Source organism: Scyliorhinus canicula, chromosome 10, assembly GCF_902713615.1.
Source record: "Scyliorhinus canicula chromosome 10, sScyCan1.1, whole genome shotgun sequence".
NCBI lineage: Eukaryota > Metazoa > Chordata > Chondrichthyes > Carcharhiniformes > Scyliorhinidae > Scyliorhinus > Scyliorhinus canicula.
The window spans coordinates 189295567-189311949 of NC_052155.1; the positions used below are offsets into that span (position 1 = coordinate 189295567).

General features: G+C 48.6%; 1 protein-coding gene across 1 annotated transcript in view; it reads left to right on the top strand.

Annotated features, from left to right (window-relative positions):
• pkhd1l1.1 (PKHD1 like 1, tandem duplicate 1) overlaps positions 1-15934 on the top strand; it is a 186950-nt gene extending 171016 nt beyond the window's left edge. Inside the window, 5 exon segments of the mRNA XM_038808494.1 lie at positions 1284-1430; positions 2310-2463; positions 8446-8655; positions 12171-12305; positions 15558-15934. Of these exon segments, the coding sequence (XP_038664422.1) occupies positions 1284-1430; positions 2310-2463; positions 8446-8655; positions 12171-12283 (624 nt within the window). The 3' untranslated portion in view covers positions 12284-12305; positions 15558-15934.
• Positions 15935-16383: the final 449 nt, after the last annotated feature.

Below are 16383 nucleotides of genomic sequence, written 5' to 3' on the forward strand. Positions count from 1 at the left end.
CCACACTTCCAGGGTCTGTATCCCTCTATTCCCATCCTGTTCATGTATTTGTCAAGATGTCCCTTAAACACCACTATCGTCCCTGCTTCCACCCCCTCCTCCGACAGCGAGTTCCAGGCACCCACTACCCTCTGTATAAAAACACTTCCCTCACATCTTAAACCTATGTCCCGTAGTAATTGACTTTTCCACCTTGGGAAAAAGCTTCCGACTATGCACTCTGTCCATGCCCCTCTATTTGATGGACTGATGGCTGGTCAAACAAGGTTGTCCCAAATGACACTGGTTCTTGAGTGGATAATCCTGGCTGAACCGGGACATCCTGCGTATTCCTACTAATGAGGTTAAGTCTGAATGGGACATGGTAACTCCGCCTGTGAACGTATCCCTCTGACTCTGCAGCTAGCAGTCTTTTCCCTCAGTCCGCTTAGCCCTACAATTGCCTCCTCCATCCTGGACCCCATTTCTGACCCAAGTTCCTAATATCTCCCTATCATGACAATAGCTACAGGTGTCATGAAATGAAATGAAAATCGCTTATTGTCACGAGTAGGCTTCAATGAAGTTACTGTGAAAAGCCCCTAGTTGCCACATTCCAGCGCCTGTTCGGGGAGGCTGGTAGTTTTCTTGGTAAACTCTAATGTTCTGTCCTGTGTCTCTCAGCTCACTATGAAAATTCTCATCCATGCTTTGTTGCCATGGACATGACTGTTCCAGAATATTCCTGGCTGCTCTTCCACTTTCTACCCTCTGTAAACGTGAGGCCATCCAAAAGTCTGCTGCTCGTGTCTGAATTCATTCAGTCCCCTTCACCCCTCCACTCACTGACCTACAACGGGGAAGCAACATTCTGATTTAAACATTTTCATCCTTGTTTTCAAATGACCTCATCCCTCCCAATCTCTGTGATCTCCTCCAACCCCCCCAACCTCACGTCATCTCTGCTCACGCCCATCCCACCCTCTTGAGAATCCACTCATTCCCATCGCTCCACCATTGGCGGCCGTGCCTCCAGCTGCCTGGGTCCCTGAGCTCTGGGATTCCCTCCCTAAACCTCTCCATCTCTCCCCTCGCTCTCCTTCTCAAAGACGCTCCTTAAACTGGTCTCTTTGGCCAAGCGTTTGGTCACCTGACCCTGCGGTGAATACTGGCCTCGCCACTAACACCCACAAACCACAAAGAAAACTCATTTTGTGGTTCAGTGTCAAATTTTGTTGAAGGTCTCTGTGAAGCTTGGGCTCCTGTACTCCGTTAAAGGCTCTAAGTTGTTGTTGTTTCTGTAGATGGCTTCACAACCGGTGCTGAGTAAAGCAGCGGGCAGTAACTACATGGCCACCGTGACCACCCTGATTGTGGTGAGGGAGCCGGTTGCTGGACAGGCAGGTCACCTATTGACGCAGCAGCCCAGTGTGATGGCCGTGGATGATCAGGTTAGTTATGCTTCAATTGGCAGGTTCCATTTGCATTGCCTCAAATTGTTCAGCGGACTGAATATTGTGGATGGTGGGGTCTCGCTTCTCGTCATCGAAAGAGCCAGAGGGGAAGACATCGTCCAATAAATCCGAGAGCCCCCGTAGGCATTTCACCCTTGAATGAGAGCAAGGACGCTGGGGGTGGGATCTCCAGCCCGCAGGGGGGGGGGAGGGGGAGGGGAGGGGGGGAGGGGGAGGGGGGAGGGGAGGGGGGAGGGGGTGGGGGGGAGGGGAGGGGGGAGGGGGTGGGGGGGAGGGGAGGGGGAGGGGGTGGGGGGGAGAGAGGGGGGTGAGGGGAGGGGGGAGGAGGTGGGGGGGGAGAGAGGGGGGGGTGAGGGGGAGAGAGGGGGGGGGTGAGGAGAGGGGGAGGGGAGGGGAGGGGGGAGGAGAGGGGGGGGAGGGGGGGGGGATTCCCTGCCTTATAGAGCAGCCCGCCGGCCAATCGGCTCCCAATCCCTTCAGCACTGCGGTGGATAGAATAGGATATGTGGGAACTGAGACCGGGTCCAGGTCAGTTCATGGGGCCGAGGGCGGGAACGATAGGCTGAGGGGGACGGGGAAGCTGGTACAGAGTACACTCGGTCTCAAGGGGTGCGGATGGGGGAGTGGAGGGGGCTACTTCAAAACAGGGTTTCTGATGGAGATGCCGCCCCCCCTTCCTTCCTGAGATATAAGTTTTAATTTTCAGCATTCCTGTATGAAAGTTGGTGGGGTTGGGGTGGGGGATGGGGAGGGGTGAGTGTGGGGGGGGGTGATACTCTGGGACACTGCGCCCTGAGGCACTGTGATGTTGCAGTGTGCTCTGTTATAATCTGTTGCTTCTGTTTTGTGTTGCAGGGTAACTGTGTGTCAGTGGGTGTCACCGCCTGGGAGCTGAACGTGATCCTAATGGATTCTCAGAATGTGGCCGTTCCAGGACTCAATGGCACAACAAGCATCTTGTTCACGGGCTGCTGGGCCAATTACACTGACCTCTCCCTCACTGCAAATGGTAACAGCTCCAAATCCTCACCAAAACTGTTCTCTCCAACTCCTCCATCACAACATATCGATTTCCTCAAACTGTCACCTCTGGGAGTTCTTAATTTAACATTTCTGATGTTTAGCATTTCTGAGTTAAAGCAAAGTACAGCACAGGAACAGGCCCTTCGGCCCTCCAAGCCTGCGCTGACCATGCTGCCCGTCTAAACTAAAATCTTCTACACTTCCTGGGTCCGTTTCCCTCTATTTCCATCCTATTCATGTATTTGTCAAGATGCCCCTTAAACGTCACTATCGTCCCTGCTTCCACCACCTCCTCCGGCAGCGCGTTCCAGGCACCCACTACCCTCTGTGTAAAAAACTTCCCTCGCAAATTTCTTCTAGACTTTGCCCCTCGCACCTTAAACCTATGTCCCCGAGTAATTGATTCTTCCACCCTGGGAAAAAGCCTCTGACTATCCACTCTGTCTATACCCCTCATAATTCTGTAGACTTCTATCTACCAACCAAATTCTATCAACCGCTCCTCATAGCTAATGCCCTCCATACGAGGCAACATCCTGGTAAATCTCTTCTGCACCATCTCCAAAGCCTCTACATCCTTCTGGTAGTGTGGCGACCAGAATTGAACACTATACTCCAATGTGGCCTAACTAAGGTCCTATACAGCTGCAACATGACTTGCCAGCTTTTATACTCAATGCCCCGGCCAATGAAGGCAAGCATGCGGTATGCCTTCTTAACTGCCTTCGCCACCTGTGTTGCCCCTTTCAGTGACCAGTGGACCTGTACACCCAGATCCCTCTGTCTGTCAATACTCTTAAGGGTTCTGCCATTTACTGTACATTTCCCACCTGCATTAGACCTTCCAAAATGCATTACCTCACATTTGTCCGGATTAAACTCCATCTGCCATCTCTCCGCCCAAGTCTCCAAACGATCTAAATCCTGCTGTATCCTCTGACAGCCCTCATCGCTATCCGCAATTCCACCAACCTTTGTGTCGTCTGCAAACTTACTAATCAGACCAGTTACATTTTCCTCCAAATCATTTATATACACTATGAACAGCAAAGGTCCCAGCACTGATCCCTGCGGAACACCACTAGTCACAGCCCTCCAATCAGAAAAGCATCCTTCCATTGCTACTCTCTGCCTTCTATGACCTAGCCAGTTCTGTATCCACCTTGCCAGCTCAACCCTGATCTTGTGTGACTTCACCTTTTGTACCAGTCTGCCATGAGGGACCTTGTCAAAGGCCTTACTGAGGTCCATACGGGCAACATCCACTGCCCTACCTGCATCAATCATCTTTGTGACCTCTTCGAAAAACTCTATCAAGTTAGTGAGACATGACCTCCCCTTCACAAAACCATGCTGCCTCTCACTAATACGTCCATTTGCTTCCAAATGGGAGTAGATCCTGTCTCGAAGAATTCTCTCCAGTAATTTCCCTACCACTGATGTAATGCTCACCGGCCTGTAGTTCCCTGGATTATCCTTGCTACCCTTCTTAAACAAAGGAACAACATTGGCTACTCTCCAGTCCTCTGGGATCTCACCTGTGGCCAATGAGGATACAAAGATTTCTGTCAAGGCCTCAGCAATTTCCTCTCCAGCCTCCTTCAGTATTCTGGGGTAGATCCCATCAAGCCCTGGGACTTACCCACCTTGATATTTTTCAAGATGCCCAACACCTCCTTTTTGAACTCAGTGTGACTGATTCTCTTGGCTGTTATTGATGTTATTTCTATGACCGATCATATTGTTCCTCTGGGTTTGTGTTAAAGAAACAGCAAAATTGAAATGCAAGTGAGGGAGGGAGGGAGCAACCCCCTATCACAAAACAGAATCAAATCTGAGTGTGAGATTGGATAGGGAGCTCACAATCTCAGTGTTAATAAGAACATAAGAATTAGGAGCAGGAGTCGGCCATCTGGCCCCTCGAGCCTGCTCCGCCATTCAATGAGATCATGGCTGATCTTTTGTGGACTCAGCTCCACTTTCCGGCCTGAACACCATAACCCTTAATCCCTTTATTCTTCAAAAAACTATCTATCTTTACCTTAAAAACATGTAATGAAGGAGCCTCAACTGCTTCACTGGGCAAGGAATTCCATAGATTCACAACCCTTTGGGTGAAGAAGTTCCTCCTAAACTCAGTCCTAAATCTACTTCCCCTTATTTTGAGGCTATGTCCCCTAGTTCTGCTTTCACCCGCCAGTGGAAACAACCTGCCCGCATCTATCCTATCTACTCCCTTCATAATTTTATATGTTTCTGTAAGATCCCCCCTCATCCTTCTAAATTCCAACGAGTACAGTCCCAGCCTACTCAACCTCTCCTCATAATCCAACCCCTTCAGCTCTGGGATTAACCTAGTGAATCTCCTCTGCACGCCCTCCAGTGCCAGTACGTCCTTTCTCAAGCAAGGAGACCAAAACTGAACACAATACTCCAGGTGTGGCCTCACTAACACCTTATACAATTGCAACATAACCTCCCTAGTCTTAAACTCCATCCCTCTAGCAATGAAGGACAAAATTCCATTTGCCTTCTTAATCACCTGTTGCACTTGTAAACCAAATTTCTGTGACTCATGCACTAGCACACCCAGGTCTCTCTGCACAGCAGCATGTTTTAATATTTTATCATTTAAATAATAATCCTTTTTGCTGTTATTTCTACCAAAATGGATAACCTCACATTTGTCAACATTGTATTCCATCTGCCAGACCCTAGCCCATTCACTTAACCTATCCAAATCCCTCTGCAGACTTCCGTTGGGGCAAATGTATTGAAATGTGATGCTGTTCACCCTCCATCTGGTGCCCTAACAGATTCTAACTCCCTCACACCCACCCGTCATTAATTCAAGGGAAAGGAGGGGACAGGGCAGAGTGAGTGAAGAATCGTGCAGAGTATTTGGGGGTGATTTCCGGCCCCAGCGCAAATCCCGTTACGGTTGGAGACTCTCAGAAGAGGGCCGTAGCGGGATTGTCGATGAGGAAATCTCAGAATGAGATCCTCCCTGCCCCTCGCCGGTGACATCATCAGCTTCTGATGTGAACACGATTACCAAACACTTCAATTAACTATTCAAAATCAGCTTAACACCAAATCTTCCGGGAACATCAGATGTTCCCACCACCAGTATCACACGGCACCAGCAGGAAGCGTGATTGGTCCCCAAAATGTCGACCAGTCATGGTGACCACAGCGGGACTCGGGGACCAGTGCAACCCCCCCCCCCCCCCCCCCCCCCCCCCCTCCCGTGGACAGGGACATGGGCAATGCCCCCTGGCAGTGGGAGGGCAGGGTTTATGTTGGCAATCTGATGGGGGAGAAGGGGGGAGGGGGTTTTTAACTTCATTCGAGATCAGGGCGCCCTTTAAACACAGCGCCCCGATCTCCGTGTAGCTGGTTGCGACCCTCACAATAGCAGAGTTTGGGAAGTTTGGAAACCTAGCTATTTCTCTGGGGAGAAACACGTCGGTTTTCTGATTGAACTTTGCCAGTTATTGGGAAACTTCAACCCCTGGTGTCGTAGAGCAGTGTTTTCATAGAATTCACAGTGCAGAAGGAGGCCATTCGACCCATCGAGTCTGCACCAGCCCTTGGAAAGAGCACCCTACCTAAGCCCATACCTCAACCCTATCCCCATAACATAGTAACCCCATCCAACCCAACCTTTTTGAACACTAAGGGCAATTTATCATGGCCAATCCACCGAACCTGCACATCTTGGACTGTGGGAGGAAACCGGAGCACCCGGAGGAAACCCACTCAGACACGGGGAGAACGTGCAGACTCCGCACAGACAGTGACCCAAGATGGGAATCGAACTTGGGACCCTGGAGCTGTGAAGCAACAGTGCTAACCACTGTGCTACCGTGCCCCCCAAACCTTTTTCCCCGGGAGCCACTTGTATCACCCTCTGGCCTTCATGACCCACCCCAGCCGAACTTCACGATTCAAGTCATGACTTGTAGTTTGAAAAACCCTAAGTAGACTACAGAAGAGGCCATTCAGCCCATCGAATCAGCACCAGCATAACTACACTAAATCTACACTAATCCTACTTCCCAGTACTTGACCCATAGCCTTGAATGTTCTGACATTGCAAATGCTCGTCCAGGTACTTTATAAAGGTTGTGAGGATTCCTGCCTCTACTACCTCCCCGGCCGTGCATTCTAGACTCACACCACCCTCTGAGTGAAAAAGGTTTTACTCAAATCCCCTCGAAACCTCCTGCCCGTCACCTTAGAATTATGCCCCCTCGTTATTGGCCCTTCAACTAAGGGGAACAGCTGTTTACTGCCCATCCTGTCCATACCCTTCAATCCTATACACGTTAATCAGGTCCCCCTTCAGCCTTCTCTGCTCCAAGGAAAACAGCCTCACTTCATAGCTCAAACATTCCAGCCAGGCAACATGCTGGTGAATCTCCTCTGCACCCACTCCAGTGCAATCACATCCTTCCTGTAGTGTGGTGAGCAGAGCTGAACCCGGTAGTCCAGCTGTGGTCTGGACAGGATCTGACTTCACGGCTACATTTCCAGGTCAGATTTCCAACTTCCAGCAGGATTTCGGTGTCAGTCGTTCATCATTGCTCCTTGGGGAAAAGTAGGCGAGGACTGTGCTGGAATGAACAATGGGAATCTCAATCAGGAGGAAGAGGCATCGTGAGGGGCTGGTGAGGGCCTGTCAGGGGCTCCATGACCCAAACCCTGCCGTATCTGAGGGGAAATTAACAGGCACGACCTCGCCGCTATCCTCACCCATCTATCCTTCAAAGACAGGGTTAAAATCAAAGTGTTTTCGTTGAGAGGTGGAATAAAACTCTTCATTACAGCTCCATTTCCCAGTATCCAGTCAATTCCTTATCACTGTAACCTCCTGTAGATCCTATACCCCTCCCTAACTCAAAACTCTCCCTATACCCGTAACGTCCTCCAGCCCCTACAACCCTCCCTATCTCTGTAACCTCCTCCAGCCCCTACAACCCTTCCTATCTCGGTAACCTCCTCCAGCCCCTACAACCCTCCCTATCTCGGTAACCTCCTCCAGCCCCTACACTCCTTCCTATCTTGGTAGCCTCCTCCAGACTCTACAGCACTATTTTTGTAACCTCTCCCCAGCCTCTAAAACTTTCCCTATCTCTGTAACCTCCTCCCACCACTCCCTCACACCCCTTCCTATCTCAGTAACATTCTCCAGCCCCTACACCCCCTCCCTACCTTTGTAACCTCCTCCAGTCTCTACAACCTTTCCTATCTCTGTAACCTCCTCTAGTTCTGGAGTTCTGAGGTATCTGCCTCTCTGTTCCTGGCCTCTTGCACAGTCCCAATTCTGATTGATGTCCCTATCTCCCGTGGCTGGGCCTAAGCTCTGGCATTCCCTCCAGAAACCCCTCTACCTCATTTTATTCCTGTAAAACTGACCTCACATCCCCTTGAGTGGTCTGACGTTGTATCTTGTTTCACAATGTCCCTCGGAAACACCTTGGGGTGTGCAGTTATTAAAGGTGTTTTGTAAAGTTGTTGTTAGTGGTGAAAATGTGGTTCTTACTGCCTCGGGATAAAGTGAATACTGAAGATATATTTAAGGGGAGCGAGATAAATACATGTGGGAGAAAATAAGAGAATGGCTACGTAGATAGGGAGAAGTGCAAAGATGTGCAGGTTAGGTGGATTGGCCATGATAAATTGCCCGTTTGTGTCCAACAGGTTAGCTGGGCTTACGGGGATAGGGTGGGGGCATGGGGCTTAAGTGGGGTGCTCTTTTCAAGGGCCGGTGCAGACTCGACAGGCCGAATGGCCTCCTTCTGCACTGTAGGGATTCTGTTATCTATGAGTGTCATGTCGAACCGCAACATGAAGCGACTGAATCGAATCGAATGGCCTGTGTGTGTGAAGTATAATTCTGTCAATGACTAATTGGCTCCAAAACATTCTGTCTGATCTGTGTTTGTTAACTATTCTGTCACAGGAACCAGCTACAAACTAGTGTTCCAACTGAAGTCCATTCAAGCTCGTTCTCGCACCTTCTCTGTTGAACACACAGACAGCACATCAGGCAAACCCTTAGACCCCAGCCCAGACTCATTCCACCTTAACACCCAGGGGATAATCGCGGGGTCCATTGTGGGAGGCTTGCTGCTCATCGTCTTCATCATTGCCATAACCTGGAAAGTGAAAGGTAGGGACAGCGATCGATTGTCAATGTTGAGCTGCTCGCTCATTCCATGATGTTTGATACATTAACACCGGCTTGCTGTCATTCAGATATCTCTGATGTATTCAGGACAGAGTACTGACCTCATTGTGTAGATGTTCATTCATTATCGGGATGTGGGCGTCGCTGGCTGGGCCAGTATTTGTTGCCCATCTCTAATTACCCTTGAGAAGGTGGTGGTGAGCCGCCTTCTTGAACCGCTGCAGTCCATGAGGAGTAGGTACACCCACTGTGCTGTTAGGGAGGGAGTTCCAGAATATTGATCAGTGACAGTGAAGGAACGGCGTTATATTTCCAAGCCGGGGCGGTTAGCACGACGGCGAGGACCCGGGTTCTATCCCAACCCCAGGTCACTGTCTGTGTGGAGTTTGCACATTCTCCCCGTGTTTGTGTGGGTTTTGCCCCCACAACCCAGAGATGTGCAGGTTGGGTGGATTGGACACACTGAAATTGGCTCTTAATTGGAAAACAAGAATTGGGTACTCTAAAGTTATTTTAAAAAAACATTTTAAAAAGTATTTCCCAATCAGGGTGGTGAGTGACTTGGAGGGGAACCTCCAGGTGGTGGGGTTCCCAGGTATCTGCTGCTCTTGTCCTTCTAGATGGTAGAGGTTGTGGGTTCGAACGGTGCTGCCTAAGGAACGGTGAGTTACTGCAGTGCATCTTGTAAATGGGACACACGGCTGCCACTGTGCGTCGGTGGAGGAGGGATTGAAGGTTTAAGATGATCGGAGGGAATTATGGGGGAAGGATTAACACAATTGATGAGTTACAAGCACAGATTGACATGTGGAAATGTGATGTTGTGGCTATAACAGAAACCTGGTTCAAAGGCAGGCAGGTCCTGGATACAAGTGTTCAAGAAAGATGGGAAATAATTGTTTGCTGAAAAGAGACATAAATAAGCTTACCGTGCACATTAGGATACCTCACAAGAAAGAAAGGGGGGAAAACAATTTATACTGAATGAGAAGTGAATGCTAGTTGGTTGGTAAGTGGGCTCTGCTTGGTCGAGGCATTGCGCTGGAGAATGTGCCTGTTGATGGTGACTGACAGTTAACTGCCCTTGTTCAAAATTCAAGATTGGCTAAGGCATTGCCCTGAGGAATGAACCAGCGAATGGCTGCCACTTATTTTGTTCAGCTGAAACAGATGCAATGTGTACGTTCTTGCTGTCTGTACAGAACAGGGCCCTGTGTATTAATACATGTAGCTGCCAGTACACGCAAATGCACAAGACTGCGAACCCAACTGATAATCTTAAATTGGCTGCCATTATAATTCTTAGCACAGTGAAGATTATTTAACAAATGCTATCCAATGCAGAATTACATCTAATATTGGACAATGTGTCTTACGATTTGGGCTCGGTGAGTTGTCTTTTTTAATATTTGTTATGGGACGCAGGCATCGTAGGCTGTCAGCGTTTATTGCCCATCTCTAGTTGCCTTTGAGAGGGACATTTAATAGTCAACCACATTGCTGTGGGAATGGAGTCACATGTAGGCTGGACTGGGTAAGGACGGCAGATTTCCTGCCCTAAATGATATTAGTGAACCAGATGGGTTTGTACGACAAACAGCAACGGTTTCATGGTCATCGTTAAGACTTTTATTTCCAGATTTTTATTGAATTCAAATTTCACCATCTGCCCTGGTGGGATTTGAACCCAGGACCCCTGAGCATTATCCGGAGTTTCTGGTTTACTAGTCCAGTAACAATATCACTGCCTCCCCTGTACCCTGTAACAGGTTTCTGTTATAGCTACAACATCACATTTTCACATGTCAATCTGTGCTTCATCCACTAATCTTGGGGATGTAACAGCTACATATCTAGAATCAGGCACCAGCCGTAATCTTTCAATCTTACACTTGGGGGCGGAGCTAGAGGACTGGAGAATTGCAAAGATTACACCTTTGTTTAAAAAGGTGTAAAGATAAACCCAGGTTCGTCAGTGTAACATCAGTGATGGCAAACTACCAGAAACAATTAATATTCCCATGGACAAATGTGGATAAGAAAAGGCAGCAGGGTCTTGTTAAGTGTTTAAATAACTTGGGAGTTTTTTGAAGAGGTAACAGAGAGGGCTGATCAGGGTAATGCTGTAGATGTGGTGCACCTAGACTTCCAAAAGGCATTTGCTAAAGTGCCACACAACAGACTTGTTGGCAAAACTGAAGCTGATGGGATAAAAGGGACAGTAGCAACATGGATGCAAAGTTGCTGTGTGATCGGAAACAGAGAGTAGTGGATAATGGGTATTAAGGGAGACAGAGTAGTGGTTAATGAATATTTTTGGGGCTGGAGAAAGATCTGTAGTGATGCTCCCCAGGGGTCAGTATTGGGACCCTTGCTCTTCCTGGAATGAGTAGACAAACATCTGATGAAGTTCAGTGCAGAGGAATGTGAAGTGATTTATTTTGGTTGGAAGAACATGGAGGGAAAATATAAAATAATGGGAGTACCTCTCACGGGTTGCAGAGGGACCTGGGTCTAGGTGACAGGACAGGTTGAGACAATGGTCAAAAAGCTTATAGTACCCTAGGTTTTATCAATAGAGCACAAGCAGTGTATGTTGAATTTGCAAAGGAAACTAGTCTGGTTTTGTTTGGAGTATTGTGTACAATTCTAGGCTCTGCACTTTAGGAAGGATGTGAAAGTATTGGGACTGAGTGCAGGAAATATTCCTGAGAATGGTTCCAGGGACAAAGTTTAGCTATGAGGATAGATTGGAGAAGCTGGGACTGTTTCCCTTGCAGGAGAGAAGGCTGAGAGGAGATTTGATAGAGCAGTTTGACGAGATAGGGAGACGCTGTTCATGAAAAGATTGAGAACAGATTTAAACTAGCAAAAGGTATCGTGAGATGTGGACAACCTTAGAGTTAGGGCTTGGAATGCACTGTCTGAGAGTATGGTGGAAGCAGGTTCAATCGATGCTTTCAAAGGGAAATAGAGTATTATCTGAACGGGAAGAATGTGCAGGTTTACAGGGAGAAAGGGAGGCATTGGGGGCTTATTCGGTGGCTGGCACAGACACAATGTACCGAATGAAATGAAAAACACATTGTCACACGTAGGCTTCAAATGAATTTACTGTGAAAAACCCCTAGTCGCCACATTCCGCCGCCTGTTGGGGGAGGCCGGTACGGGAATTGAACCCGCACTGCTGGCCTTGTTCTGCTTTACAAGCCAGTGGTTTGGCCCACTGTGCTAAACCAGCCCCTATTTGGAATGGTCTCCCCCTGCACTGTAACAATTCTGTGACTGGAAGTTTAGTTGAGAATGCCTGAAAAAGACACTGCCAAGCTTCTACATAATCAGTGAACCAATGTACCATGGTATTGACCCACACCGCATCCCAGTGAAAATTCATCCCCTCTGTTCTGACACAGCTCCTGGGGTGGGGGTAGAGGCAGGGTTGCTGAGCGGGTTCATGACTTTGGCTTTTCACACTATGCTGTCATCTTTATCTGCAGTTAACACCAAGAAGATTCAGATTTCTCCCCGGTCAGAAGCACAAGACAAGATGCAAGTAGACGAATTAGCTGCTAACAGAGCAGTGTACACCCTCCCACCTGTACAAAACTGACCAGCTCAATGCGTGAAACATGGTAAATAGAACTCCATTGTGCTACTCCTGGGCTAAGTAAAGAATGCAGCCTGTTGCGGTTTTCACCCCAACCTCTTTTCCAGCTGTCCGATATCTGTGCTAAGTGTGCCATAGTTTATTTCTCCCTCAGCCTTCGGTACTCTTTCTTGTCCTAGAGAATCAATTTGAAGAGTTTTGTCTGCTGTCTTGTCCCTCTGAGTCGCTGTGATTTTCTCCAGCTCAGTACTCTCTGCTCCATCGCAGACGGTCACAGAACACAGTACATATTTTATCTGCTTCATTAAACTCGCAGTGCCGAGGAGATTCTCCAAGCTGATTCCTGGGATGAGGAAAGGTTTGAGCAGGTTGGGCCGATACTCATTGGGTTTTGAAGAGTTTGATCTTATTGCTGTGCCAGCATTTATTGCCCATCTCTAATTGCCCGTAATAATAATCTTTGTCACAAGTAGGCTTACATTAACACTGCAATGAAGTTACTGTGAAAATCCCCTAGTCGCCACATTCAGGCGCCTGTTCGGGTCACAGAGGGAGAATTCAGAATGTCCAATTCACCTAACAGCACGTCTTTCGGGACTTGTGGGAGGAAACCGGAGCACCCGGAGGAAACCCACGCAGACACGGGGAGAACGTGCAGACTCCGCACAGACAGTGACGCAAGCCAGGAATCGAGCCCAGGTCCCTGGCGCTGTGAAGCAACTGTGCTAACCACTGTGCTACCGTGCTGGGGCAGTTAAGAGACAACCACATTGCTATGGGGCTGGAGTCACATGTCGGCCAGACTGGGTCAGATTTCCTTTCCTTTTTTTAAAAATAATTTTTATTCAAGTTTTTCAATAACAAATTTTCTTTCCACAATTTAAAACAAACAAGGCGCGTTTCCACACCAAGACAAGAAAAGAACTCACCCCCCCCCAAAATAAATAATAACAAAAAGAAACAACATAGCAAATCCACTGCCTCAAAAACAAACCCCCTAACCATCCCCCCCCCCCAAGTTGCTGCAGAGACCGACCCTCTCTTCCCCTTCGCCAGGAAATCGAGAAAGGGCTGCCACCACCGAAAGAACCCCTGTACCGACCCCCTAAGGGCAAATTCCATCCTCTCCAGCCTGATGAACCCAGCCATGTCGTTGATCCAGGCCTCCGAACTCGGGGGTCGCGTATCCCTCCACTGTAACAGAATCCTGCGTCGGGCTACTAGAGATGCAAAGGCCAGAATGCCGGCCTCTCTCGCCTCCTGCACTCCCGGCTCCGAAGCTACCCCAAAGATCGCGAGCCCCCAGCCCGGCCTGACCCTAGACCCGACCACTTCCGACAAAGTCCCCGCCACCCCCTTCCAAAACCCCTCCAGAGCCGGACATGCCCAAAACATATGGGTGTGGTTTGCCGGGCCTCCCAAACACCTCCCACACCTGTCTTCCCCTCCGAAGAACCGGCTCATCCTTGCCCCCGTCATGTGAGCCCTATGCAGCACCTTCAGCTGAATTAGGCTGAGCCGTGCGCAAGAGGAGGAGGAATTCACCCTCTCCAGGGCGTCCGACCACGTTCCATCTTCAATCTCTTCCCCTAGCTCTTCCTCCCACTTTGCTTTGAGCTCTTCTACTGAGGCCTCCTCCTGCATCAGCTGGTAAATAGCCGAGATCTTTCCTTCACCGACCCACGTCCCCGAAAGCACCCTATCTTGCACCCCCCCTTGGCGGCAGCTGCGGAAACTCCCCCACCTGCCTCTTAACAAAGTCCCTGACCTGCATATACCTAAAAGCGTTCCCGGGGGGAGGTTCCACTTCCCCACCAGCTCCTCCAGAGTCGCGAACTTCCCATCCAGGAAGAGGTCCCTAATCTGTCTGATGCCTGCCCTGTGCCAACTCCCAAATCCCCCACCCGTTCTCCCCGGTGCAAAACGGTGATTGCCCCGTATCGGGGCCCAAACTGAGGGCTTCACTTTCCCCCCATGCCGCCTCCACTGTCCCCAGATTTTAAGGGACGCAGTAGAGTACTTTTGCCGGGGGGAGTGGAAGTGGGGCCATCATCAAAGCCTCCAGACTCGTACCCGCACAGGACCCCACCTCCAACCTCTTCCATGCATCAGATTTCCTTTCCTAAAGGCCATTAGTGAACCAAATGGGTTTTTATGACAATCGGCAATGGTTTCATAGTCATGACTTTTAGTCTTTTAATTCCAGGTTTTTATTAAATTCAAATTTCATCACCTGCAGAGACAGGATTTGAACCTGGGACTCCAGAGCATGTCTCTGATTTACTCGCCCAGTGTCAATGCCATTCTGCAACTCCCTCCCAGGGCTGATACTTAGACGGTGTTTTCTCTTGTGTGGGAATCAAGAACGAAAGGACACAGTTCCAAAATAATGGGTCTCCCATTTAAGACGGAGATGAGGAGGAATTGTTCCTCTGGGTGCGGTTTGTGGTTAACCTTTGGAATTCTCTGCCCCAGGGAGCAGTGGAGCTGGAACAGCGAATATATTCAAGGCTGAGACAGACAAGAGTTTTGATCGACAAGAATGTTGAGGGTTATGGGAGACAGGAAAGTCAGTGGAATTAAGGCCAGAATCATATTGAATGGCAGAGCAGACTCAAGGGGCTGAATGGTCAACACCTGTCCCATGTTGGAGCTCTGGAATTGTCCTCAGGAACTTGGTCGATTTCACCCCTCCCCTCCCATTGTCCCTGCCCAGCCAAACCCCAATAGCCATCCCACTGCACAAACTGAAGACTCAACGAGCGGCTATGGATGGTTTTGCTATGAAACTTAAATCCTAAACAAAGACTTTGTCATGGAACAAGATTGTTTGTTAGGAAGCTGTCTGCTCCGATGATAGATGCTGAAATTATAACAGATTTCTCAGAAATGTAGTGTGTGTTTATTGCTCGAATAACATCAGGATCACTGGATGGAAATCTGCCTTTTCAAAGAAAACACTTCTGAATTAGACTTTCAGATTGTGACAATTTCTGTATTTATATTCCTTGATCTGCTTTTACATGTCGGACAGCTTCATGAGGCTTTCTCCAGTCTGAGAAATTTGAATTTTGTTCAAGTCCTTGCTGGAAGAATAAGTAGAAATCCTGAATTTAAAGAAATACTTGTTGCAATAAAAATGCTAATTTATCTGGAGTGGTTTTGTGGCTGTCTAGTACCAAACAGCAAGTTTAAATCTTTTATACCTACAATAAATATTTCAACATGAATTTAAATATTCACTTCAATATTTAAAATTGAATCAATTGTTTTGCAGAACAGGGTAACTGAGCGTGACTGAAGTTGAAGCAACAAATGAACTCTGAAGATCTTCTATTTTCAGGATCTGGTATTTCTGTGTTTTAATGATTCGCTTCAAACTAAATCTTGAAAATATGATTTCATTTCCTTGCTCTGATGTCTATTCATTGATGAAGATTTTCGAATGCAGTTTTCACTTGTGATTAATGTGAGGGATATTACTGCAGATTTAATATAATTGAAGCAACAATAATAAATTTAGACAATAATGCAACATTGCGATTCATTTTGTTTACTTTATCTACTTTATTTTTTCATCAAGAGGTCATTCAAGTAACATTCGTCTCCGGGTGAACCTTTTAGTCTGTTCCTCGCACACCCAAGAATCCCACATCCAGCTCTCAACAACCCCCCCCCCCCTCACTCCTCCGCCATCCAGCCCTACCCCGCTCCCCCCCTCCCACCCAGCCCAACCCCACTCTCCCCCTCATCCCGACCCCTCACTGGCAAGGAATCCCCCACCCAGCCCAACCCCACTCTCCATCTCATCCCCAACCCCACATTCCGACCCCTCACTCTACCTGTCACCCCCCCTCCCCCCCCCCCCCCCCCCCCCCCAGCCCGACTCCTCACTCTCCCCCTCACAGGCGAGGAATCCCCCACCCGGTCCAACCTTATTCCTGACCCAATCAGAATAATCCAGATGGTGGAGCGGGCAGGGATGTGTTCCCCAGAAACCCTCCACTTTTAGATTTATTTAGATGTCGTCACATATACCGAGGTACAGTGAAAAGTATTGTTCTGTGTACAGTCCAGACAGATCATTCCATACATGAACATCG